Consider the following 21,961-nt stretch of genomic DNA (forward strand, 5'->3'; position numbering starts at 1 on the left):
ATACAAAGCCACAATTTTAAAATGATATAAATCGGCGGTATAAAATATGCATGAGTTTTATTTCACAATTTTTTTTACAGGTTTGGTTAAAAATAAATGTCCCTCCCCCCTACATAGTCTAATGGCTTTGCTGCTCATTGTGGATATATGATAATTATTGTTTGCCAGTCTTCCCTCCCCCACTCATTCACCATGTTGATGTAAGCTCAGAGCCCCCTGATGATAGGCTATCTTAGAAATGAAGTAGTTACTATGTGGTGGTACGAAACGGTTAGTTCCTGGTGAAGAAAGAGTCAGAATCCAAAACATTTGTCAGTGAGAAAGAGGACTGTTATTGAGACAAGCACCAGTTACATGCTGACTCTTTCCAGTCTCAACACTGTTTGTTTGACACAGTTACAATGGTTGGTACTCCATGTTGAAATCACGCATTTTTCAATATATAACAATAAGGAGACGTCATACAAAATTATGGCTAGTATCGTATAATTGATGGAATGTCTCTGGTTGTGTTTTCATTTAAGCTCAAATGTTAAATTAAATGTCCTATTAACAGCTGAAAAACAAGTAGAATATTCATACTAAAATGTATTTATTCTATGCACAGTTTTCAAAAATCAGTTGGATCTTTATCTGTAAGCAAAATACAAACAAATTAATTGCTGCTATTATAACTCATAAAAAAGTATAAAAGAGCAGAAATGCACTACGTGATATAGCAATCCACAGGTCATTTTACCAATGTTTTAATTACAGCCTCACATATTAAAACTTTACAACAGGTGATATGAAAAATGTACAACTTTTGTCTTTTCATCATGGATATATCACTTCATCTGGCAAGAAAATACCCTCATTGCCTTTTCAATTGGCTCTGACAGTGCAACAAAGTGGCTCTGCTACTTCTTCTGTTTACTTTTGATACGTTTTGTAGTATCAAGGAGTACGTAGTGTAAAAATACATCAATCAATCATGAAACCATCAACCTTGATCGTGGAATTTTTCATTTACCATAAAATATCCCCTTTATCACACCAAATAAAAACATAATTTAATTGTTAAACATCTGAGGTAAAAACAAATACATAAAAGGAGGATTTTTTTGGAGTGGCAGTTTTACACACACTTTTTGAGCAAATGGGTATTTTAGTGGAAAGAGGAGGTCCCCAACTCTACAAAACACTTACAGCAGGTTACATTTACAGTTTGATGACATAGGATGACATAAATGATCTTATGGCAGTTTATGTCTCTCAGCCTGTCCATTCCTCCATTCCTCCATTCAGCAACCCCCACAATCCCCCATCCCAAAGACATTTTTCACTTCCCTTTTTCCTTAAGATATTGTCTCTTGCCTTCATGCCATAGGATGAATGCGCTCAGATATCACATTGGCCTGAAATGCATGATGGTTAATGGAGAATTTCCCTTCGGCAATTTGTTAAACAGTTACATCTGCAGGAATGTAGGGCAAGAGAAACATGGGAAAAATGTAGAAAGTCTCATAATATAATGGCCAGTGTGGAAACAAGTTTAATGTGTGGATTACTGGTCTCCAGTATGGTACCTGTAAGTCATTCAGTTCAGGTGTTCTTCTCTGGGAGAGGTTAGAGCTGCAAAACAAAATGCCTGTTGAAATCCATTCAATGTGTCCAGTAGTTGAGCTGAACGGACAACTTTGACCTCATAAATAAAGCTCTATCGTTAAATAAAAACAGGGCATTCCTTCCCCTGTGTGAGTCAGGTACACCAGTCTTTTCACAAATGTGCCCAAAGTCAGTTTTGAATTGACTATTGAGCGGAGAAGGACAAGAAAACAAACAATAAACAATCAATGGGCATTTGCCTACCGACTTTTCCTCATAGCGCAGCCTATTTTATAGACAAAATCCAGCTAAGGTATCTGCCCCTTTACACGTCTACGTAGGTATTCATATCCGTCTATAACAATGGACAAGTTCTTTGTAAAACATTCTAATTCTTACACACTTCTTAAGTGTAACTTAGAAAAGCAATGTGGAAATTATGCTTTTATTTCTATTCCTCTTCTTTGAGATAAGATTGATATCTTCCGTTCATTTGGCTCAGTAGATGGAGACCTGGGACAGAACCTGGGCGTGGGCCTGGATCTGGGAGGGGTGTGGCTGCTGGGGGGTGGGTTGGGGACTGCCCATGGAGGCGGAGCCCCCCACTGATTGAGGCGTGCTGGGTGAGTGCTGTGGTGGGGAACACTGGGACTGGTGCTGTTGCTGCTGTTGTTGGAGATGCTGCTGCATCTGCTGCTGGTGGAGCTGCTGCATCTGCATCTGGTGGAGTTGCAGTTGCTGTTGTTGCATGTCATGCCTCTGCTGCTGCTGCTGCTGCTGTTGTTGTTGTTGTTGTTGTTGCTGTTGCTGCTGCTGTTGCTGCATATTGTGTTGCTGCAACTGCTGCTGGAGGTGGTGCTGGAAATGCTGATGCTGCATCTGCTGCTGGATCTGCTGGTGGTGCATCTGCTGCTGCTGCATCTGGTGGTGCTGCAGGTGTTGCTGCATCTGCTGCTGCTGTGTCTGCTGCTGCTGCAGCTGCTGCATGTGCCCCCCCACACCACCCTGCATGGGAGGGCTCATCTGGGACACGGCCGTGGGCTGGGCCCCGGCCACCATGGCCCCTCCACCACCTCCACCCATCTGGTTCAGCAGCTGGGATGGCACACCGTTGGTCATGTTCTGGTGCTGCACCGTCACTGAGGTCACGATCTGGTTGCCCCCCATCCTCATCTGCAGCGGCTTGGGGGCGATGGCCCGTGGCATGCCGTTCTGGAGAGCCTGGGCCATGGAGGACATAGAGGACATGGACGGGTGCTGGGAGAGTGGCGAAGACAGCATCAGACCTGGGGACAGGCTGGTGGAGGCCAGGGTCTGCTGGACTGAACGGATGGTCTGAGCCTCTGCTGATTCCTGGGCAGCCTGGAAGCGAAACAACAGCATGTTAGATACAGACTAGGAATGGACACTAGACTTACTCACTAAACAAATATGTTTATTTTGACAATAGCCTGAGGTAACAACGTAAAGCTATAAAGCCTCTTACTTTTCTAAGATTGTAATCTTGAAAAGATTCAGGATGTTGATGCAGTTTGTGCAGGAATATTTGAATACCTACAGTTGAAGTCAGAAGTTTACATACACCTTAGCCAAATACATTTAAACTCAGTTTTTCACAATTCAATCCTAGTAAAAATTCCCTGTCTTAGGTCAATTAGGATCACCACTTTATTTTAAGAATGTCCGATGTCAGAATAATAGTAGAGATAATTATTTATTTCAGCTTTTATTTCTTTCCTCACATTCCCAGTGGGTAAGAAATTTACATACACTCAATTAGTATTTGGTAGCATTGCCTTTAAGTTGTTTAACTTGGGTCAACCGTTTTGGGTAGCCTTCCACAAGCTTCCCACAATAAGTTAGGTGAATTTTGACCCCTTCCTCCTGACAGAGCTGGTTTAACTGAGTCAGGTTTGTAGTCCTCCTTGCTCGTACATGCTTTTTCAGTTATGCCCACACATTTTCTATAGAGATGAGGTCAGGGCTTTTTTGCCACTACTTTGGAAGTATGCTTGGGGTCATTGTCCATTTGGAAGACTCATTTGCGACCAAGCTTTAACCTCCTGACTGATGTCTGGAGATAATTTTCATTCCTCATGATGCCATCTATTTTGTGAAGTGAACCAGTCCCTCCTGCAGCAAAGCACCCCCACAACATGATGCTGCCACCCCGTGCTTCACGGTTGGGATGGTGTTCTTCGCCTTGCAAGACTCACCCTTTTTCCTCCAAACATAACGATGGTCATTGTGGTCAAACAGTTCTATTTTTTGTTTCATCAGGCCAGAGGACATTTCTCCAAAAAATACGATCTTTGTCCCCATGTGCAGTTGCAAACCGTAGTCTGTCTTTTTAATGGCGGTTTTTTGAGCAGTGGCTTCTTCTTTTCTGAGCGGCCTTTCTGGTTATGTCGATATAGGACTCGGTTTACTGTGGACATAGATACTTTTGTACCTGTTTCCTCCAGCATCTTCACAAGGTCCTTTGATGTTGTTCTGGGATTGATTTGCACTTTTCGCACCAAAGTACGTTTATCTCTAGGAGACAGAACGCGTCTCCTTCCTGAGCGGTATGATGGCTGTGTGGTCCCATGGTGTTCATACTTGCGTACTATTGTTTGTACAGATGAATGTGGTACCTTCAGGCATTTGTTAATTGCTGAGTTCTGACCCACTGGAATTGTAATACAGTGAATTATAAGTGAAATAATCTGTCTGTAAACAATTGTTGGAAAAATGACTTGTGTCATGCACAAAGTAGATGTCCTAACCGACTTGCCAAAACTATAGTTTGTTAACAAGAAATTTGAGGAGTGGTGGAAAAATGAGTTTTAATGACTCCAACCTAAGTGTATGTAAACTTCCGACTTCAACTGTAAGTTTACTACTTATCACAATGAAACTCAAATCAAATCAATGTTTATTTGTCACATGCACAGGATACTGCATGTATAAATGGTACAGTGAAATGCTACCTTGCAAGTGCACCTCAACAATGCAGTACAAATATCAATAATAATCAAGTCAAATCAAAAATATAACAGTCAGAAAGTCAGAAATAAAAGTAGGGGTATTGGGCTTCTTTCCAGCAGTTCACACTTCTGTTGGCTGAAAAGTGAAAGCCGTGTCTCACCTTTGAAACCAGGCTGGCACGGTAGGCAGCGAGGGCTTTTAAATATTCCTTTTTAGCAGCCTCTGTTTTGCTTTTATAGCCCTGTTATGACAAGACGGACAGGTGTGAACGACAGGTGACAAACAAAGGATCACTCTGTAAAGAGATACAACATATAACTGCAGGCATAGGCAGCACAATATAACTGACTAAACAGCCTTCTACTTTTGATGTCTATATTCATCGATTTACTTCTGTGGCTCTCCACATATTGATTGGGAAAAGAGGGGGCGGGAGAAATGATACAATCTGACTTCATGCATCCCCTTAGAGCAATTACTGCTAATTACTGATCATCATGCATTTGCTTCTCAATCAGATATAAAAGTCAAGGGCCCGTATTCACAAAGCATCTCAGAGTAGAAGTGCTCATTCAGGATCTGGTAAGTCTCCCTGTCCTGTTCATATATAATCGTATTCAGTATGATCTAAAAGGTTAAACTGATTCTATATCAACACTCCTAGTCTGAGATGCTATGGCTGCGTTTACACAGGTATCCCAATTCAGATTCGTTTTTTATTCCACTAATTGGTCTTTTGACCAATCACATCAGATCGTTTTCAGATTGGTCAAAAGACCAATTAGTGAGAAAAAAATCTGAATTGGGCTGCCTGTGTAAACACAGCCTTTGTGAATGCAGACCCAGTGGTGTAAACGTCATAGTGTAGGACTGTTCTGACAGATAATGATGGATTACCTGCTTCTGTTCCTCTCCCAAGCCATCCCACATGGAGGCCACTATCTTGGAAACCTCTCCGAAGGTGGCGTTGGGGTTTTGACCCTTAATGGCAGCCTGTGTGTCTCTGAAGAACAGGGCGTAGGCTGAAACTGGCTTCTGGGGCTCGTTGGGGTCCTTCTTCTTCTTCTTCTTGGGGGTCTTGGGCTTCTTCCCAGCATCTGGTGCTGGGCGCTTCTCTCCCGCCATTACCTGTTACAAGAAGAGTGGTCTGGTTTAGACAGATTAATGCAATTCAATGGTGACATGTTGTAGTGCCAAAGGAATTTTATTTTCTTAGACTAGGCAAGTCAGTTAAGAACAAATTCTTATTTACAATGACGGCCTACCTCTGCCAAACCTGGACGACGCTGGGCCAATTGTGCGCCGCCCTTTGGGACTCCCAATCACGGCCGGATGTGATGCAGCCTGGATTTAAGCCAGGGACTGCAGTGACGCCGCTTGCACTGAGATGCTGCGCCACTCAGGAGCCCAAATGTGCATGTGACACTTTACTAACACAACCACCCTCAACAAATGTATATGAATATCAAGCAGTCACTGTGCTATTCAATCAGGTCTATTTCACACTAAAGTGAGCACAGTCTTAGTGCAGCCTTCTTTAAAATGTGTTTTTATTTAAGGCCCTTTCATGGAGTTTTCCTCACTCACCCTATTGTCCTGGTCTTGGTCGTCCTCGTTGATAGAGCTGGAGGGTGAGGGCGTGGCCGACTTGCTGGTTGGTGGTGAGGGCGAAGTATGGGGGATTTTGGGTCCTGTCATGTTCAGGCCCAGCTGGGCGCTGAGCTGGGACTGGTTGATGGTGGTCAGCTGGTTACGGGACATCATACCATTGGGGTTGTTCATGCTGATGATGGATCTCATGACCATGGCGGGGTTAGGGGGGTACTGGCGGAGGTGGCCCTGCATGTTCTGAATCAGAGGAGAAAGAGGGAAACGTCAGTAAATATGACAGCATCTTTTAAGAGACTGTAATGTATCTGTAGCCTGGTACCAGATCTGTTTGTGCTATATAGCCATTTGTTTGGCATCACAACCAAGTAGGACTTGGCTATACAGCACTAACAGATATTGGACCAGAGCATAGCAGTAAAATAATCTGGTCATCACATTCTTCCAGAATGCCACATGTCCACAATGCATCACATAACATAACACATGGCCCTGGGTCTTTAACTTCTCCCATTATCAACTTTGATGAAATATCTTGAAACCTGAGTCGCCAGTTTGATCTGCCATTAATAGATGGCTTCACTGCTCAATTGATACGGTTCACAACACTCTATTGTATGGAAATCTGTGACACAGCTTTGACTGCTCAGACCCTGGTGTATAATGGACTGAGTTAGTACCCTTGAGAAGGTTAGGCTACATAACCTCAAATGCCAGGACAAAAACATTTGTATGCACAATGGCTACCTCGAAAACATTTGTATGCACAATGACTACCTCGAAAACATTTGTATGCACAATGGCTACCTCGAAAACATTTGTATGCACAATGGCTACCTCGAAAACATTTGTATGCACAATGGCTACCTCGAAAACATTTGTATGCACAATGACTACCTCGAAAACATTTGTATGCACAATGACTACCTCAAAGACATTTGTATGCACAATGACTACCTCAAAGACATTTGTATGCACAATGACTACCTCAAAGACATTTGTATGCACAATGACTACCTCGAAAACATTTGTATGCACAATGACTACCTCGAAAACATTTTTTATGCACAATGACTACCTCAAAGACATTTGTATGCACAATGACTACCTCAAAGACATTTGTATGCACAAAGACATTTGTATGCACAATGACTACCTCGAAAACATTTGTATGCACAATGACTACCTCGAAAACATTTGTATGCACAATGACTACCTCGAAAACATTTTTTATGCACAATGACTACCTCAAAGACATTTGTATGCACAATGACTACCTCAAAGACATTTGTATGCACAATGACTACCTCAAAGACATTTGTATGCACAATGACTACCTCAAAGACATTTGTATGCACAATGACTACCTCGAAAACATTTGTATGCACAATGACTACCTCAAAAACATTTGTATGCACAATGACTACCTCAAAGACATTTGTATGCACAATGACTACCTCAAAGACATTTGTATGCACAATGACTACCTCGAAAACATTTGTATGCACAATGACTACCTCGAAAACATTTTTTATGCACAATGACTACCTCAAAGACATTTGTATGCACAATGACTACCTCAAAGACATTTGTATGCACAATGACTACCTCAAAGACATTTGTATGCACAATGACTACCTCGAAAACATTTGTATGCACAATGACTACCTCGAAAACATTTTTTATGCACAATGACTACCTCAAAGACATTTGTATGCACAATGACTACCTCAAAGACATTTGTATGCACAATGACTACCTCAAAGACATTTGTATGCACAATGACTACCTCGAAAACATGTGTATGCACAATGACTACCTCAAAGACATTTGTATGCACAATGACTACCTCAAAGACATTTGTATGCACAATGACTACCTCAAAGACATTTGTATGCACAATGACTACCTTGAAGACATTTGTATGCACAATGACTACCTCAAAGACATTTGTATGCACAATAACTACCTCAAAGACATTTTGGATTTAATGCCCATACAACAAATAAATATGTTATACATTTCTGTGAAATCTGACATTTTGAAGGTTATACATTTCCCCTGGCTGGCAGATGGGGGCACAAAACGATACCTCCTCCAGTATGTTTCGAAATTAAATGCTATCTGCTGACAGGTTTCATAGATCATACTTTAACTGCCAAAGAGTGAAAAAATATTTCTATATAATCAACTCTATAAATCAACTGGCTGAAAGATACGATTGGCATGTCATGGGCATTTTTCTTCCTCTTTTTACCGTTGTGGGTATATCATACCATCTTCACATTTTCTAATATATTTTCCAGATTAAACATTATGGTTTTCAAAAGCTCTTTGTGTAAAGAGAGAGGAAGAGGTAGGTGTTTGCATTGATTGCACAGAGGATGGAATTACATGGCCTGCAATTCTCTCAGAGGGGAGAATGATCAACGGTGCAGCCGAGCTGACAGGGAATAGTGAAAAATAACCGAACACAACAAACATGTGATTTGTTTGGGAGGTGTGTGTGTGTGTGTGTGTGTGTGTGTGTGTGTTTGTGTGTGTGTGTTCTACCTGAGTAACATCCATCTGGTATTCAGCAGCAGCACAAACTCCATCTCTCCCAACATCAACACATCATATACCCACACACCTTGCTTTATTGAGAGAACCGTACGAACCCTGTCTTCAAAACAATATTCAAACACCTTCACAGAACAGAAACATATTGAATTTACAATCCATTTGTCTCCCATCTTTCTCATATGCCATGTCTACTACTTATCATAAAACAGTACAAGGCAGACTTGTATTCAATATTTACATAGAAATACTCCACCAGTGACGGAATAGAATACAATTTATAGACATATTTTTCTGATGATGCAAACATGCCAACCATTCAATTCGCTCTTTGAATAAATGGTGAAATAAACTTGAGCAATGGGATAATGATGTAATGTTGACTTACATATCTTCAGTTAGAAACCGTTCCACTTGATGTGTAAGTCTCATTGTCACCTCCAGCAGTGACTCTCTGCTCATTGAGAGCATCACAGATGAAACACACTGAGCTCTTTAGCCATGACTATCTTTGTAACAACATTTCAACACTTCAACACAATATCACAATGATGCAATATCACTTAGAGCAATGACACATCCTGCCATTTGTGTCAAATGTTGAGTTTTCTTCATAACAGCGATGGTCATAGCATTCAAAGATCGTTTGCCTTTCAAAATGTATCTTGTGTTTGCTGGCTTTAGTGATAGCTGGCCTTTTTGTAAATGGGTTTGTGGTGAAATAGCTTACACTAGTGTTACAATAATATCACATAACCCAGCTTGCTAAAAAGACTATAGTTGTATAATATTATAAACTGGACTGGTGGCTATAAATACATCTACGGCTCTTTACAACTCACAACTATTTACCTAAAAGAGTGAGTTATTAATGTAATCTATATGAAAAAACTATATATTTGCTATGTAACTTCAGTGTTAAAAAATGACCATGTATGTAAAATGTGTGTAACATATATGCTGTATGTAACAGAAAAGCTGTACAAACAAAGTTTGAAGAGGAGTGAGTGATTATAGAGTAGGCGAACATACCCTAGCTTAGGCCTAATATTAACACATCTATGTTAACCATACTATCAAAACACCCCTGGATAATACTAGTCCCTGAGAAAGGATATCATCATTTCCAGCTACAGTGGCTGTGATTGTAATGTGTGAATCTGCAACAAGTCTGTTAATTTATGTCCTTCTGTCCTCTCATTTGCATTTTAATTGGAATATTGTCTGCATCCCAAATGGGACCCTATTCTTTATATAGTGTATACTTTTAACCAGGGCACAAAGTGCACTATGTAGGGAATAGGGTGCCTTTGGGACGCAGATATTGTCTGCAGTCACAGCAGACATCTAAGAAGATAGCTTGATAGTCATCATAAATCTGTAAATAAGTCCTTATCTCGAATGCACAGTGGCCAGATGTGACAAGCCAACCCCTTCTCTTCTCTCCCCTATCAGGCTCCATCCAACTAGTGTGTGTGTGTGTGTGTGTGTGTGTGTGTGTGTGTGTGTGTGTGTGTGTGTGTGTGTGTGTGTGTGTGTGTGTGTGTGTGTGTGTGTGTGTGTGTGTGTGTGTGTGTTTGTATACATGGACATGTGTATCAAACACAAGTAAACCCAGAGTCTATGCAATCTACTCTCCAATCAATCAGTCTCTCAACATCTATGCCTTTTAAAAAACCTCAAGCTCAAGGAGCCAGCAGCAAAATGATACACAGCAAGTCATGTGTACCTGTCAAGCTGTCACAAGCATATTGGCTTGTTTGATAGAAGGTTGTTGGCTTTGACTACACATCCTATCCTCTCCCCTGCACCACAGCATCCCAACAACTATGAATAAGATGCAATAAAAAACAAACAATAGCCGAGACCCTTCCACAACACACTGGCTAATAAACACAGCAGCTGGACTGAAAATGCAACATTACTCATTCAGAAGTACCAGAGATAAAATCTCTATAGCAGCGATGTCAATGAAAAGAGCCTTGGGTCTGTTCTTGAAGATATTGGAATCAGAATTTGGGGAGGTGGGAAATGTATTACCAGTGGCACTGTGTGAGCCGTAACAGGCTGAAAAAAATGTTAACAAGTTCAATTTCCATTCAATCAACGACAGAGGCTCTTGGAAATGTTCCATTGCAGAAGAGGGGTAAAATCATCTATATGGTAATTATAAGGATGAGTCCCCCAGTAACTTTCGCCAGCATGAAAGGTCAGTCCTATTAAAGATAGTTTATCAGTCCTCTGCACATAGTCCTTTACTGCATGTGCTTTTAAACGGGTACATCTTATTTTCTTACTCCTCCCTTTTCGGCTCCCTGGCCGCAGAACCTTGGTGCTTAAGCCAAATGAGAAAAATGGAATTTAGAATGCTGGTAAAGGCTATAATAGCATGAAGATAAATTGTTTTTCGACTCCTCTCTCCTGCCTCTGGCTTTAACAAACCTCACGTTATACTGCTGCGCTATACTGTTATACTATACACAGTCACAGTCCGTCCACTGACTAACCCCTCTCCATCCAACCTCCAAGCCCAAAAACAAATTCTTCCCTTCCACAACCCCATTTTATCTGACCATAAAGGGTTACAAATCCCCTTCTCCCACAATTAATGTCCCCCGTCCTAAAACCCTTCCTACCCCCATTTCTCCCGGTGCACTGTGGGTATTTAAAAGTTGTTCAACATGATATCATTTCATTTCAAGTGCTGGCTGCCTGAGAAAACTAAATTACAGAATCAATCACACAGAAGGTCAGGTTGAGACTTCATTACAAGTATTGCATGCCTGCATGAATATCTTTCATTTCTGACTGACCCAATATGTCACAACATCTGTCTGGCTGAAAGTAAAAAAAGAAAAGAAACAGGACGAATAAAATAATGACAAAAAAATCCACTCTCTGAAATGGATGTACAACTGATGTCAGTGCTACTCAGCTTGGAAGGAAGATAAGAGAGTGTAAAAAAAAACATTGTTTCTGCAACAGTGGTCATATTTTCCATTTTATTCAAGACACAGTGGTTTGTGACGGGTCAGAATCTAGGGGATTACATTCATAGACTATCTGTACACTATCAGGGTGTAATTAACCGTACTGTACATACAGTCAGCTACAAATCCCCAGGTCACACCCAATTGCATGGCATTGCTGGGTTTTGGCTATATAGGAAAACAACTGTGGATGAATGTACTAGTCTAGCTGGCTAAATGTGTGTGTGTAATAAGTCATTAGGGTGAACGTAGCGCAAATGATGCAGATTAGATTCCTACTGACTAGATTTTGGCAAATAGTCAGTATGTATTCATGTAAATACAATAAACATGCATTCATCTCTGCATCAATTTTGGGCAACAAACCTAGAAAGATACATTTTACTCCATATTCATTTCTACTCAAGTGGGATATTTGGGCTATTTCTAACCCAATTATGAAGATATGACACATAGTAGGGACCTTTTATAGACAGCCATATCCACCCATGCTTTTACTTTATTACAAGGGAGGAAACACAGGAAAAGTCTAATTCTGTGCAAAGATACAGTTGAGAAGACAGGGAGATTTTCTGAAATAGCACCCAGAGGTCTGTGCAGTGCATTAGAGAGAGAGAGAGAGAGAGAGAGAGAGAGAGAGAGAGAGAGAGAGAGAGAGAGAGAGAGAGAAACGAGAGAGAACGAGAGAGAGACGAGAGAGAGAGAGAACGAGAGAGAACGAGAGAGAGAGAATGAGAGAGAGAACGAGAGAGAGAGAATGAGAGAGAGAACGAGAGAGAGAACGAGAGAGAACGAGAGAGAGAACGAGAGAGAGAGAACGAGAGAGAGAATGAGAGAGAGAACGAGAGAGAGAGAACGAGAGAGAGAATGAGAGAGAGAGAACGAGAGAGAACGAGAGAGAGAGAGAGTGAGAGAGTGAGAGAACGAGAGAGAACGAGAGAGAGAGAATGAGAGAGAGAACGAGAGAGAGAGAACGAGAGAGAGAACGAGAGAGAGAGAACGAGAGAGAGAACAAGAGAGAGAGAACGAGAGAGAGAACGAGAGAGAGAACGAGAGAGAGAACAAAAGCAAGAATGAAGGGAACTCTAAATAAATAGATACCAGTTCCACTTCCAATAGTATTTGGCACTATTGACAGAGAACAAATCACAAATCAGGAGGACACATGCAGCGAGACACAAATGACAGTCAGAAGCTTGTTAGGAGAGCAGATTACATAAATAATGACTTGCTTTCTGCCAGCCGTTTCTGACTGTCTGCAGCCCACAGAAATGTACTTCTCTTTGTAGAACCATTGCATTTGTGGCCAATTTGCTAGACATACATGGAGCATTAGGGGAATGGAATTAATGGAACACTTGGCAGAGCAACTACATGGAGGGGGATTTGAAAATGGTACAGGTACATTGTACACCCATTGGTTTGTTTTTTCTGTCATGGTGGTGTAGCGAGAGGCTATCACAGTTACGAATTACCCACTGCCACAGAGCTAAGAGAACAGAGAAAACTATTTGGGGAATATGAAAACTGTGGCTGGTTGGGAAACGTACTTACTATGGTTTATTTGCATGGTTTATTTATATGTCCTTGCAAACGTTTCAAATAAAAGATACACAACAGTGTAGTGTACATAATGTTGTCCCCCAATGTCATTCCACTGACAAAATAAACCTAAAATGTAATAACACTTTTATAAACACTATATAGTTCATTAAAATAGTTACTTCCCGCAACCCTTTTCAAATCTCAAACCAAAGACAATGGCATAGATCAATGTAATTTCCCTGCATTGTCTCTGTGTTCAGGACTTTTGGGGATCAATCCCACATCCAGAATATAATGGAGTTCACAGTCAGTAAGCCTTTCTGCCTTTCTGTCTGTGGTACAATGTTTGCTGAGTGATAAAGGAGCAGAGCAGTGTGCAACAGTCTCCCAGTGACAATGCCACGAGGCAAAGGAGCAGAAACCGCACATTCTTTCCCTGTAGTTTTAATAGTCTCTCCTTACAATCAGAGACATGAGCCATGCAAATGGTGTTAAAGAGGAATAATGTTGGAGAATCAAATCTAATCCTCCACCAAGTCGTGAGAACAGTCAGGACTGTAATTGTGTCAAGGTTCCGTTTCTTCTCCAGATGTAAAAAAGCTTAACTGACCATGAAATGAAAATTCTTTAGGCAAAAGCCTTCCGGGGCTCGCTTATGCAGCACAGATATTTTAAAAGCTGCAATTATTTTACATGCCAGCAGCATGGAAGGGAGGAAAAAAGGCAATGAAATATTCTAGTGCCTGCCCATATCGGAATGTAAATACATATTCTGCAATATCATATGCGATTCACCATATGTGTCTGGTTTAAAAGTGGGTGGTCTGAAATACATTTTTACATGCATAATATGGCTAAAACTATCATGAACTATCACATTTGTTCAATGTGATGATTTTTTTGCAGTTCAGCCCCAAAAAACACAGCATCAATATCATCATCTCTCAGCAAGTGACATCTCCACATTTCCTCCTCAATGCATTTCATCCTCAATGGCATTTAAGAATGCTTTTTCTATCAGTTAAAAAAAAATCTATAACATAGAACTCTATCAACATAAAGAAAGTGATTACTGGGTTCCGGAACCATTCCACATTCTCTCATCCACACCAATGGACAGGAAGGCTAAGCTGGATATCCATTCATTGACTCCCTTTCTAAGTACTCACACCGAAAGGTTAATTCTAGTAGCATCGTGTTATTTAACCAAATACAAAACCTGGGATTCTGAACTCTGAAACAAAGCTCTGTCTGTTAGTTGACTGAGTGCATTCAGGCTCTGAACATAACAACATGTAGATAAAGGCATGGAAACACATCATGTGACAGTGGAGGGGACAGGACAGAACAGAATGATTCATCACCATCTACAGAACAGGGTTTCTGGAACCAACATACGGACCCATGAAACAGTGGCACTTTTTGGGGACTCACTTTCACCACTCCCTGTGGGGGAAAAAATACATTGTGCCGTCATGCCCATGATCCATTCATATATTTTCCTATTACAAAGAGGGTTCTTTTGGTAGGCTTTGTTTTTCCTTTATAAACCCAAACAGAATTCAGTATTTACATACTGCGACCATTGTCTAGCTCGCATTGTGACACTATTCCATCCTCCAGCTTTATAAACGGGCCAGATGCTGTGCCAGATGCAGTAACAACTAGAGGTGTGCACTGAGTGCAGTGAAGGTTACTCTATGGCCTAATAAAGGGTAAGGGTATTCTCCAGGTACTCAGATCATACAGTAATGGTCACATGGGCTCTCCTGACATTTTTTATTTATATGGTTATATGACAGCACCTTGATCCTGTACCCAAGTGTTGGTGCCTGGTACTCTATTTTCTCTGTGCATGAACAAATCCATCAGATTGACACCTTATACCCGCCCTAGCCCTATAATTATTGAAGAGCCTATGCATGTGACTGTAGTATCTATTAAACCCCTCAACCCTAAGTGTTGGTCCAGTCTAGTACTCACCAATGGCAGGCCGTTGATGCTGGAGAGCCCCTCCTGGTCCATGAGGTTGCGTGAGATGGTGATGGAGGGCAGCTCCAGGCTCTGAGGGGGGAACTGGGGGGTGAAGGGTCCCCTGTGCTGGAGCGGGTGCCCTGGGAAGGGGGAGTCCACATCCGATAGGCCCAGGCCAGACTCTGTCTCTGGAGGAGGGGTGATGGGAGGGATCTCAAACTCCTCATCTCCTAGGCTGGGGGTGTGGAATGTCTAGAGAGCAGATAGGGAGAGGGAAGAACATGGTCATATCATTGGATTCATGTTTACGAATAAATACAGATCATGTGTACTGTATAGGAAACTAGCAGTGAAAGTTGGCTGAGCGAGAAAAAGGAAGGAAAAGCACACTGTCACTTCAATGTATTAATTTATGATCCGTGTATGTGTACTGTCGCTACAAGCCTAGATACTTTATAGTGACATTTAGCTAAAACTATCTGCAGATGTAGGATCTTATTTGAGCCAGTTTGTTACAGCAGGAAAATAATCCTGCAGCAACAGGAAATGTGAATTATTATGTGGATTATAATTCATGGAAATAATAGAAAAATATGCACATCCAATTCATCAGGTGCAGGCCAGAAGAACGTGTCAAAGAAAGAACAGATGTCCACAACTCTGGAATGATCCCAATGATCATGTTACAGAGAACTTTCCTGCAATGCAGGAAATGTTAAATGTGTAGTGTTTTTGAGGTGTAAAAATTATTCTGAAGTTTGTAATTTCCACTTCAAAATTTCAGAGTAGATTTTTCCTTTTGAAAAATGTGTCAACCCCTACAAAAATGTCCATGAATTATAATCAAAGGAAAAAAGGAATATCTGCAACTTTCCTATGCTCCCATGGGGATTTGATCAGACACACAGAACAGACAACGTTTCAATCCAAGTTGGAATCATTCTTATCTCTCATACCTGCATGAAGCCTTCCTTTCAGGGATGTATTGTTTAAAGGAGGAGAAGTTCGGTGGAGTGGTACTAACACTTGTCTGTAACCATACAGAGATGTAACATTTCTTAAAACCCATTAAAGTTCACTCTGAGCAAAGTAAGGAGGGAAGAGAGAAAAAGAAGCAACTACAAAAAAGTGAAGAAATCATGAGAGAGGAGAGGATACATGATAAAAGCCCTTTAATCTCAGGGATGGAAGATCTTGGGTCTGAAGTGCAAAGAAAATACACGTCACAGAAACATGGGTTTAAAGAAAATATTCTGAGAAATATTACGCTTGGCCAGAAGGGTTTCTCATTGTTCCCCTTGGTTGAACCCTTAAATCTGCTCATCAAACAGTCTAATCCCTCTGCCTGCGGAATTCAAGCTTTTGGTCACACTTAATTAGCTTATTTGGATTCTTGGAGATGGTACCGACTGCTCTGTTCACCTACTCTTGTCTTCATTGGTACATTCCTTAAGCCACTCTGTAAAAGGCCAACATATTTACATAGCGACCCACAATGACCACATGCATATAGGACGCGCCACAATTGGATACAGCCACTACTAGCATGGCAGTCAAGATACTCTTTCCTCAATATCAAAGGTCTTAAATCGAGTTGAAAAACATATTTCTGTTAGCTTTAGGTTAGTGTGTTGATATCAGTGTTAATACACTTTTTACCAGGGCAAGCTTAGAGGGGAGGCTGGAACAGAAGTCCATCAGCCTCCCTCTCTCTCTTTCTCTCTCTCTTTCTCTCTCTCTTTTTCTAGAACAGGCAATGAAAAAACCCAAGGCAGTGGCAGCAGAGGGAATATGCCAGCCTAGTCCTTGATTAGAGAGTAGTAATATTTCTGTTGCTTGCTTTAGCACACAGACACTTGAAACTAATTCAATGCCTACTCAGGGCAGCTGTCTCTGATGAATTCCAGAGGCAGAGACAGCTAATAGAGTTGTATTTTCCTGTTCCCCTAGTTTCAGACCACTTTTAAACTTTCTGATGCTTGTTTCACAGCAGTTCAATCAGTTATCCTTTCTGAAGGAGCCACTGCATGTTTGTCACAGCTCTGGACTCTGGCTTAAGGCTTCCTCATGCTTCGGTTTGGAGGGCGCCTAGCAGGACTCAGCTAGGCGCACCAAACTAGTGTGCTCGCATACCTTCGACCTTCGCTTGAAAAGACCTTCACTTGAAAAATGTGAAAAAATACCATTATTACTAGTTGAGACGCTGTAGCCAGTATATAATTCCTCAAAATGAAAGACTAATCTAAGATAACAACAACAACAAAAAATGGTCATTCATTTTGATGTTTTTGCCAAGGAGATCTTCGTTGCACAATTTTACGTCTAACTAGGATGTTGGGTTCAGTATTTCTCAAGTGAAAAAATGTACATGAAAACGAGTCGTCTATCCTTGAATGACAACAAACATGTCCTTGAACAATCCCTACTGTTGACCAATTACAGACGAAGGGGCACAGATTCAGCTTGCCTTGAGAAAAAATATTGTGTGCATGAACAGACGAAAAAACTCTTGCCGAAGGCCAAAATAAATACAAATTTCACAAAATGTCATCATAATATATGCATGAACTGTTTCAGTTGGGAAGCAAACGGACACTTTTATACTGTCTTAGAAAAAAGTGTTCCAAAAGGGATCTTTGGCTGTCCCCATAGGATAACCCTTTTTGGTTCCACATAGAACCCTTTTGAGTTCCATGTAGAACCCTCTGTGGAAAAGGTCCTACATAGAACCCAAAAGAGTTTTACCTGGATTCAAAATGGGTTCTCCTATGGAGACAGCCAAGGAACCATTTTGGAACCCTTTTTTTCAAAAGGGGTTCTTCAAAGAGTTCTCCTATAGGAACAGCCAAAGAACCATTTAAGGTTCGAGATTTATATTTTTACTAAGAGTGTAGAGGAGAGCAGGATAAATTACAGAAAGCTTTAAACAAACCATTTACTGTGCTCTACTCTACTACTGCCATCTTATTTCATCTTAACGTCACTGAAAAAACACTGGAACCTGTTTTGTCTCCATGCCTAACAATGAAAACACAAAGTGTTTAAAACATAAATAGTGTAAAAAGGGAACTGTCATGACTCAACGGTGTAGAGCTACAGCCAGGGCCATATGGCAGTGATCAGGAGAGAACATCATCATCACAGGCTTCATTACCAATCTGAACCAGTCATTAGAGAAGAATGATGTGCAGTAAAAAGGGCCTCTCTGTTTGTTTGGCTGGTTTCACAGGCCTCAGAAGGATACTTTAGGGGAGGAAAAAAGGACATCACCATTACATTCATTTGTATTACTCTCTGACCTTTTCATACGGATACAACTTGCCAAGATCTGTGTGGAAGAAGCTAAACCAGGACAGTGAACAGAGCTGGATAGGGATGTTGGACCGTAGGCTGATGCATTGTGGCCTGAATTATAGTGGCAAGCAGGATGAGGTTTGAGACAGCCTTTCCTTAGATGAAGGTGAGCAAAGGTGAGTTCCATTTTTATAGTAAAACAGAGCAAATGTGACTGTGACCTTTAAGATAAACAGACCTGCCCCTGGCAGGAATAGAGGAATGCTTTTTTCCTAGTTTCTGCTAAATAGTGTAACGGAGGGAGCGAGGGAAGGAGGAAGGGAGGGAGAGAGAGAGGAAGTGAGATCGCTATCAAAGACTGTGGTTGTGTTCCTCATCTCCCGTCCTTAATGATGATCCAAATTAACATCTGCACGAGTTGGGAGCTGAAAATTGAGACATGAAGTAAGCTAAGGCTCATCTGGGGTACGGAGGGAGTGTGTCAGCTGTCAGTGCAGCGCAGGCCTCTATTCTTATAGCCTTTAGCCGTACCATTATGCTACTTCTCCTTTGTTCCTCTGGTGATGTAGAGGTTAATCCAGGACCTGCAGTGCCTAGCCCCACACCTACTCCCCAGGTGCTCTCATTTGCTGACTTCTGTAACTGTAAAAGCCTTAGTTTCATGCATGTTAACATTAGAAGCCTACTCCCTAAGTTTGCTTTATTCACTGCTTTAGCACTCTGCTAACCCAGATGTCTTAGCCGCGTCTGAATCATGGCTTAGGAAAACCACCAAAAACCATTACATTTCCATCCCTAACTATAACATTCTCCGACAAGATAGAACTGCCAAAGGGGGTGGTGTTACAATCTACTGCAGAGATAGCCTGCCGAGTTCTGTCTTACTATCCAGGTCGGTCTGTACCCAAACAATTCGAGCTTCTACTTTTAAAAATTCATCTTTCCAGAAACAAATCTCACACTGTTGCCGCTTGCTATAGACCACCCTCTGCCCGAGCTGTGCCCTGGACACAATATGTGAATTGATGGCCCCCCATCTATCTTCAGAGCTTGTGCTGCTAGGTGACCTAAACTGTGACATGCTTAACAATCCGGCCATCCTACAATCTAAGCTTGATGCCCTCAATCTCACACAAATGATCAATGAATCCACCAGGTACAACCCCAAATCCGTAAACACGGGCACCCTCATAGATATCATCCTAACCAACTTGCCCTCCAAATACACCTCTGCTGTTTTCAACCAAGATCTCAGCAATCACTGCCTCATTGCCTGCATCCGTAAAGGGTCTGCGGTCAAACGACCACCCCTCATCACTGTCAAACGCTCCCTAAAACACTTCAGCGAGCAGGTCTTTCTAATCGACCTGGCCCGGGTATCCTGGAAGGATATTGACCTCATCCCGTCAGTAGAGGATGCCTGGTTATTCTTTAAAAGTGTGTTCCTCACCATCTTAAATAAGCATGCCCCATTCAAAAAATGTAGAACCAGGAACAGATATAGCCCTCAAGACCTGACTCTCAAGACCTGACTGCCCTGGACCAGCACAAAACCATCCTGTGACGTTCTGCATTAGCATCAAACAGCCCCCGTGATATGCAACTTTTAAGGGAAGTTGGGAACAAATTTACACAGGCAGTTAAGAAAGCTAAGGCTAGCTTTTTCAAACAGAAATTTGCATCCTGTAGTTCAAAATTTGCATCCTGTAGCTCAAAAAAGTTCTGGGACACTGTAAAGTCCATGGAGAATAAGAGCACCTCCTCCCAGCTGCCCACTGCACTGAGGCTAGGAAACACTGTTACCACAGATAAATCCACTATAATTGAGAATTTCAATAAGCATTTTTCTATGGCTGGCCATGCTTTCCACCTGGCTACTCCTACCCCGGTCAACAGCCCTACGATCCCCACAGCACCTCGCCCAAACCCCCCCCACTTCTCCTTCACCGAAATCCAGACAGCTGATGTTCTGAAAGAGCTGCAAAATCTGGACCCCTATAAATCAGCCGGGCTCGACATTCTGGACCCTCTCTTTCTAAAATGATCTGCCAAAATTGTTGCACCCCTATTACTAGCCTGTTCAAGCTCTCTTTCATATCGTCTGAGATTCCCATAGATTGGAAAGCTGCTGCGGTCATCCCTCTCTTCAAAGGGGGAGACACTCTAGACCCAAACTGCTACAGACCTAAATCTATTCTACCCTGCCTTTCTAAGGTCTTCAAAAGCCAAGATAACAAACAGATTACCAACCATTTCGAATCCCACCGTACCTTCTCCACAATGCAATCTGGTTTCAGAGCTGGTCATTGGTGCACCTCAGTCTCGCTCAAGGTCCTAAACAATATCATAACCTCCATCGATAAGAGACATTACTGTGCAGCCGTATTCATCGACCTGGCTAAGGCTTTTGACTCTGTCAATCACAACATTCTTATTGGCAGACTAAACCACCTTGGTTTCTCAAATGATTTCCTCACCTGGTTCACCAACTTCTTCTCAGATAGAGTTCAGTGTGTCAAATCGAAGGGCTGTTTTCCGGACCTCTGGCAGTCTCTATGGGGGTGCCACAGGGTTAAATTCTCGGGCCGACTCTCTTCTCTGTATACATCAATGATGTCGCTCTTGCTGCTGGTGATTCTTTGATCCACCTCTACGCAGACGACACCATTATGTATACCTCTGGCCCTTCTTTGGACACTGTGTTAACTAACCTCCAGATGAGCTTCAATGCCATACAACCGTCCTTCCGTGGCCTCCAGCTGCTCTTAAATGCAAGTAAAACTAAATGCATGCTCTGCAACCGATCGCTGCCCACACCTGCCCGCCCGTCCAGCATCACTACCCTGGTCTAGAGGTCGACCGATTAATCAGAATGGCCGATTAATTTGGGCCGATTTCAAGTTTTCATAACAATCGGACATCAGTATTTTTTAATTATTTTTTTTAAAAACTTTTCTTGCGACGAGCAATCCCGAATCCGGGATCGTAATCATAGCCTCAAACGAATTAGCATAACGCAGCGGACATAAATACCCCTAGATGAATTAATTAATTAATTAATTGAATTAAATATATTAAAACACAAGCTTAGCCTTTTGTTAATCACACTGTCATCTCAGTTTTTCAAAATATGCGTTACAGCCAACGCTAGACAAGCATTTGTGTAAGTTTATCATGGCATAATGCTATGCTAGGCTCTGCTGGCAGCAGGCAACATTTTCACGAAAATAAGAAAAGCAACCAAAATACATAATTTACCTTTGAAGAACTTTGGATGCTTTCACTCAGGAGACTCCCATTAGATAGCAAATGTTCCTTTTTTCCAAAAAGATTATTTTTGTAGGCGAAATAGCTCCCGTTTGTTCATCATGCTTGGCTGAGAAATCAACCGGAAAATGCTACCACTACAATGCCAAACTTTTTTCAAAATT

The 21,961-nt window shown here is 41.7% G+C and overlaps 1 protein-coding gene across 1 annotated transcript in view; it reads right to left on the reverse strand.

Moving 5' to 3' along the window:
* Positions 1–469: 469 nt before the first annotated feature.
* LOC112249610 (TOX high mobility group box family member 3) overlaps positions 470–21,961 on the reverse strand; it is a 68,261-nt gene continuing 46,769 nt past the window's right edge. The window contains exons 3-7 of the mRNA XM_042321204.1: positions 15,246–15,488; positions 6,145–6,405; positions 5,455–5,685; positions 4,718–4,798; positions 470–2,949 (exon numbers count right to left, since the gene is read on the reverse strand). Of these exons, the coding sequence (XP_042177138.1) occupies positions 2,086–2,949; positions 4,718–4,798; positions 5,455–5,685; positions 6,145–6,405; positions 15,246–15,488 (1,680 nt within the window). The 3' untranslated portion in view covers positions 470–2,085. The remainder of the gene's footprint in view (positions 2,950–4,717; positions 4,799–5,454; positions 5,686–6,144; positions 6,406–15,245; positions 15,489–21,961) is intronic.

This window comes from Oncorhynchus tshawytscha, linkage group LG04 (assembly GCF_018296145.1).
Source record: "Oncorhynchus tshawytscha isolate Ot180627B linkage group LG04, Otsh_v2.0, whole genome shotgun sequence".
Classification (NCBI taxonomy): domain Eukaryota; kingdom Metazoa; phylum Chordata; class Actinopteri; order Salmoniformes; family Salmonidae; genus Oncorhynchus; species Oncorhynchus tshawytscha.